Source organism: Pipra filicauda, unplaced genomic scaffold, assembly GCF_003945595.2.
Source record: "Pipra filicauda isolate LSUMZ 115617 unplaced genomic scaffold, ASM394559v2 scaffold78_size3787270_pilon, whole genome shotgun sequence".
NCBI classification, from domain to species: domain Eukaryota; kingdom Metazoa; phylum Chordata; class Aves; order Passeriformes; family Pipridae; genus Pipra; species Pipra filicauda.
Window position 1 is genome coordinate 1,524,258 of NW_024104964.1, and position 5,405 is coordinate 1,529,662.

General features: G+C 47.8%; 1 protein-coding gene across 1 annotated transcript; it reads right to left on the reverse strand.

Annotated features, from left to right (window-relative positions):
• Positions 1-1,923: 1,923 nt before the first annotated feature.
• On the reverse strand, positions 1,924-5,230 carry SSR3 (signal sequence receptor subunit 3). The gene is made up of 5 exons (XM_027731309.2): positions 4,981-5,230; positions 4,220-4,346; positions 3,696-3,794; positions 3,043-3,174; positions 1,924-2,454 (listed from the first exon to the last, which is right to left on the reverse strand). Exons 1-5 carry the CDS (start codon positions 5,117-5,119, stop codon positions 2,388-2,390), a joined length of 564 nt encoding a protein of 187 aa, XP_027587110.1. The 5' UTR covers positions 5,120-5,230; the 3' UTR covers positions 1,924-2,387.
• Between the last annotated feature and the right edge of the window lie 175 nt (positions 5,231-5,405).

Genomic DNA, 5,405 nt, shown 5'->3' on the forward strand with positions numbered 1-5,405 from the left:
CATTGTTACAAAGGCTTCGACCAGCACACAGTTAACAGCTTTATTAATTTAAGAGAATTATCTTCCCAGTAGCAGACTAATTTCCCTCCCTCTGGAGGTACAATTTAATGTTCTCCCTTTCCCTTCGCACGTACGTGGGGATCCAGCAGTGCATTAAAAATAGATTAATTCCCAACTTTTTTTAATTGAAAAGGAGATGGTATTGACCCTTACTTGAAGCAAGAGCTTAAAACTCTGAGGGCAATGGGGGGCCAGGCAGCAGCTCAGCTCCAGGTTAACCCTCAGCATTAACTGAAGAAATTTAATTTCAGTCTATTATATTGACTTTTATATATATCATTGCAGCTTCTAGTGCGGATTGCAAGGGGGAAAAAACAATCACCAGCCAAAAAACAACTCAAAAGCAGACAGAATTACAAATAACAAAAAAAAGACAGCCCCAAACTTTCCTGAGAAGGCCCAAGATGAGGAGTTTTTGCAGCACACAACCCACCCCACCCCCCACCGACTTTTGTTTCAGGCTGTCAAGTGCTCCATGTTCCCTCTCCTCACTCGCTGAGCTCCAAGCCTCAGCAACTGTTAATACCAAAAAAAACCTACAGTAGGATGAAAAGCTGTTAATAAAAGACTCAGTGAGGTGACAGTAATAGCAGAAGAAAGTGCTGCTTCCAAGCACTTCTCCAGCCAGCAGATTTTCTGGAAAACACACCTGTCACCTGCTAGAACACCTGACAGGGCAGTGAGAGCCCTGGCAGTACAATGAGTGTACTAATGTTGTTTGTTCAAATATTGGAATTTAAGTACTGGGTGCTTTGGGAGGACCAGAGCAAAAACCAGCCCCATCACATCCTGTTGCTTAGAGAGCTGCCAGCTTGGCCTCCTCTTGGGCTCTGACTGGTTACTTGCTGGAGGCTTGTTAGAAATTTGGTTTGTGTGTGCTAAAAAGCCTAAAATAACAGAAATTATACCCTTTATAAAAAAAGTGATAAGTCAAGCAAAGTACAGTTGTGCAAGGCAGGCACCAGGAACGTGGAATGTCTCCTTCCTGAGGTGAATGATCAGGCACAAGTGATACAGAAAAATCCACGTATTTTGAGGGGAAGCAATCAAGTTAATTTGAGGTGTTAAATGCCTGACCAAGAAAAGTGATTTCAAGGGCAGCTCTGAAGTGAACCAAACCCATGGGAATTTTCATGGTTTGAATACAGAAACAGAACAGTTCATACCAAGAAGCAAAGGAAGAGTGAACTATGCAGGGGAGGGCTGAGACTGGAGACCTCCCAATCCCAAAGGATGCTGACAAGTGTTACAGTCAGTCAGCAGGCACTGGGTAATTAGGAATCGTTTTATGACTGGTTATTTGTCAGAAATAGAGCCCTTTCTGTCTCCTGCTCTCCAGATTCTTCATTTTGCTCTATTTTCCATAAATCTTATTGAAGTAAAGATTAGCAGAGTAATTGTTACATTAAATCTGATTATGAGCTTTCTCCTTCTTCCCTACAGATCCCGAGTCTGTAACGGCAGGATCTGTAACTTCTGCTCTAGAATTCCATTAATAGCAGTGGAGTTTGGCATTTAACAGAACAGCTGCTTCAGTGAGAGCAAGAAAATAAGGGACAGGATTGCCTGATAAACCCATTACAAAAAGCCAGCTAAAGCATTTCTGCTAAGCTGTGCAAGGAAACTGGTAGGGCTTCTTATTTATTGGTGATTTTGGACATGAATGGGAAAAAAAAGTACATTCAAACCACTTCAAAAGTGTTTTTCTAGGAGGTTCAGGGTTTTGTCCTGACTACAAGTTACTTAAAAATGAGAAGTATTTCCAATGAACACAGGAGAAGGCTCTTCTCTTCTGGAAGCAGAAAGAGCCAACAAACCTACACATGAAAATACCTACTTTTTTAAGAATGGAAATACAAGGAATTAAATGGCAAAAAAAGCTCCTTTTTATTACAACTTCTCAAGTTACATTGATAAATGGTGGATTGTCACTTTTTTGATCAGGGAGTTTGGCTCTGAGGCTGCTCACCAGACACCCAGGGGCCTTCTGGCCCAGGCTGTGGGTACAGCTGGGCAGTCCCACTGTGGAGCTGCCCCTGGGCTGCAGAACCATCACCCCTCTGTGGTGCTTCACAAAGGTGAGGTCTGGTCACAGCTCACGCTCTCCCCTTTCCTTCCCTTGCTAAGTGAAAAAAAAAAAAATCATTAACTCGCATATTGAATAATACCATGTAAAGTTACCAAAAGGAAATATAATTCCATCAGTTTGGATTTAAACCCTCCCCCCCTTACACTCATAATACAAAAAAAAAATTCCTATTCTGCCCTTAAATGTTTCTATGGCAGTTGAAGTCTCTCACAGAAATAAATTTCTGTGGGGTTTTTGTCTACTTGGATCCTGTGGAGAGCAGAGCAATCAGTCCTGATGAAGCACTTATAGAAAGAATATAGTTTCTGCAGGGAACAGGTTAAGGACATATAATTGTCAAGATACTGCTTTGGTACAGAACATTTAGTAGAAGTTTTATGAAAAAGGAGGAATTGAAATGGTCTTTACAGTTCTAAAACTGAAATATTGTAACCTCAGATACAGCTCAAAACAAAGGCATGAACTTACCTTCAAAGTTAAGACACTCATAAAGTTTAGCCTGTTCTCTTAACATTTGTTTTATAAATGGTTAACTACAGAACATCTTGAATTAACTGCCCTGATTGGCAATAATAATTTCCTTAAAGAACAAAAGATTTTGGTTGTGAAGTTACTGAAACTAAAGCAACCTGTAAGGTAAGAGCACCTGGCAGCTAACACTGATCTGGGGATTCTGCAGCAGAACAAGCTGCCTCCTCATCCCAAAATTACAACTAAAATGGCAAAGCCACAAGAATTTCCGTAGACTGTCCAAGTGATATCCTTAAAACACCTCACGTCACATTCACGTGACTGGGAGGAGGTTTTCTTTGTAAACTCTGCTTTTATGTGACAATGTTCTAAGCTGATGTTCTGCAAAGGACCTGCCCTTCCCAGCAGAGCACAAAGGATACACGGTGGGGTTGAAGTTCTTCAGCACAAAAAACGAAGCGATGATGACCAGGACCAGGAACAGGGTGTTGTTGTAGAAGATGGAAAAAGTTGTCGCTTCATAGTCTGCAACTTCATTTTTCTTCCACAGAATTCTAGGAGCAAGCAGAGACAATATTTCAGGCATATTTAAATCACTGTATATCAGAGAATGAATGACTGGTTTGGGTGGGGAGGGACCTTAAAGATCATCTCATTCCACCCCCTGCCCTGGGCAGGGACACCTTCCACCAGCCCAGGGGGCTCCAAGCCCCGTCCAACCTGGCCTTGGACACTTCCAGGGATGGGATATCCTGGCACCCCCACCATTTTGAAGTGTGCAGTACTTTTGTTGTAACCAGCCTCTAGAAGACAGAGGTTTGGGCTCGTAAGCCCTGACAGCTCCCATCCTGCACAGTCACAGTGAGCATCCCCTCTAATCCCAAGTGCATTTGAGACCTTCCCTTGACGACTTGCCTCAGAAAGGTTTTAAGATGAACCAAGAGTTACAGTACAACTTATGCTTTCCAGAATATAGGAAAAACAGGGCACGGTCCCTCATACCCTACCTAGAGCCTTAAGGACATTTAAGGCAGCATTACAACAAGGGAGAGAAGGAAGAGGACAAAGAGGTCACCTTTCATCCTTCTCCTTACGGGACATCTTCCTGTTGTCCGCCTCGGACAGCTTGCGAGTCACCTCCTTGGACACAGCATCCTCTCTTTTCTGGGCTACCCTGTAAGCAACACCGCTTATGTTCAACTTCAAAAACTAATAAAAACCCCCACAGCTAAACCCTGGAGGAAGTTTTATTTACAGTGAAGAATAAAATGGAGTCAAGACACCGAACAGTTTTGTCAAGTTGAAGGGACAAGTAATGTAATTTTGATATAATCAGTAATATAATTTAAATGTAATTTATGGCAATACCCGCTGAGCATGATGGTAGTTCTGCTATTTCACTGTACTCTTAGCTGACAAGACAGGGCTACTCCATAATTACAAGAGACAACAGAAACCAACTAGGAAATATTTCTGTGTAAAAAAGATTTTGGAGTAACGTTCCAGGCATTCTTATTCATAAAAAAAAATAAGTTGTAGACGCTGGTTCTGTTAAATTATTAAATAATAAATTCTAGTTCCAACAGCCACCAAACTTACTTGTGTTTGAGGACAAACTTGACGTTCTTATACGCAAAAGCCACCAGATAGGTACTGATGAGGGTCATCACGCTGTACAGGACTGCGGACTGAACAAGATCCATGTGCCATATCCTCCAGTAAAGCCCTTCGAAGAAGAAAAAATTACATTTTGAGCGGCCTCTCTCCAAGAAAAAAATGCCCCTGCAGGAGCAGCATACAGGACGTCAGCTCTGTAATTCGGCACGGGCTCTGCCAGACCAAACCCAAATCCTGCAAAACCCCTCGGAGCGTTTGAGCCGCATTAGAAACGCTGTGGAAGGGAGAAATGTGCTCCGAGGGCGGCTCTCCGGGCCCCGCCGAGGCAGCGCCGCCGCAGTGACACGTCAGTGCTGCCGCCGACCGCCCGCCCCACGGCCCCGACCCACCGCGGCCGGCATCGCCTGCGGCTGGGATCCATCACGGCTCGGACCCGCACGGCTCGGACCCGCACGGCTCGGACCCCACACGGCTCGGAGCGGGACGATCCCGCCTGGGGTGGGCTGGGAGCCGGGCTCGGAGCGGCAGCGGGACAGAGCCCGAGGCGCGCGGTGGGGAGTCCCTGATCCCCCCAGGGGCCACCGGTCCCCTCAGGGTCCGCTGATCCCCTTCCCAGCATCTCCTGCTCCCCTCAGGTGCTGCCCATCCCCTTCCCCGCGTCTCCTGCTCCCCTCAGGGTCTCCTGCTCCCCCGGGACCCGCCGCTCCCCTGCCGGCCGCCGCCAGCCCCGTCCCGCCGCTCACAGATGGGGATGGCGGACACGATGAAGGCGTTGCCGAAGAAGAGCGCGGAGGACTTGGCCGAGAGGTTGCGGCTGAAGTCCTGCAGGAGCAGGTCCTCCTCGGACTGCTGCCGCCCGCCGGGGCCGCCCTTGGGAGCCATGGAGGGACCGGGACCGTCAGCGCCGGGCTCGGGAGCGGCTCCGGGTCAGGAGACACGGCAGGGGCGGGACCGGCACCGGCCGAAAGAGCTTCCGGAGCGCGGGCCGGGCCCAGCCCGATCCTCGTCCCAGCCCCGCTCCCCAGCCCGATCCTCGTCCCAGCCCCGCTCCCCAGCCCGATCCTCATCCCAGCCCCGCTCCCCAGCCCGATCCTCATCCCAGCCCCGCTCCCCAGCCCGATCCCAGCCCCGGCCCCAGCCCCGTCCCGGTCCCATCCCGGCCCTGGTC

Excerpts from the sequence above, each read along its gene's own strand:
- SSR3 (XM_027731309.2), bottom strand. The coding sequence starts at position 5,119 with ATGGCTCCCAAGGGCGGCCCCGGCGGGCGGCAGCAGTCCGAGGAGGAC. Across the intron at positions 3,795-4,219 it reads AAGTTTGTCCTCAAACACAA|GGTAGCCCAGAAAAGAGAGG; the intron begins GTAAGTTTGGTG and ends TGTTGCTTACAG. Across the intron at positions 3,175-3,695 it reads CGTAAGGAGAAGGATGAAAG|AATTCTGTGGAAGAAAAATG; the intron begins GTGACCTCTTTG and ends GCTTGCTCCTAG.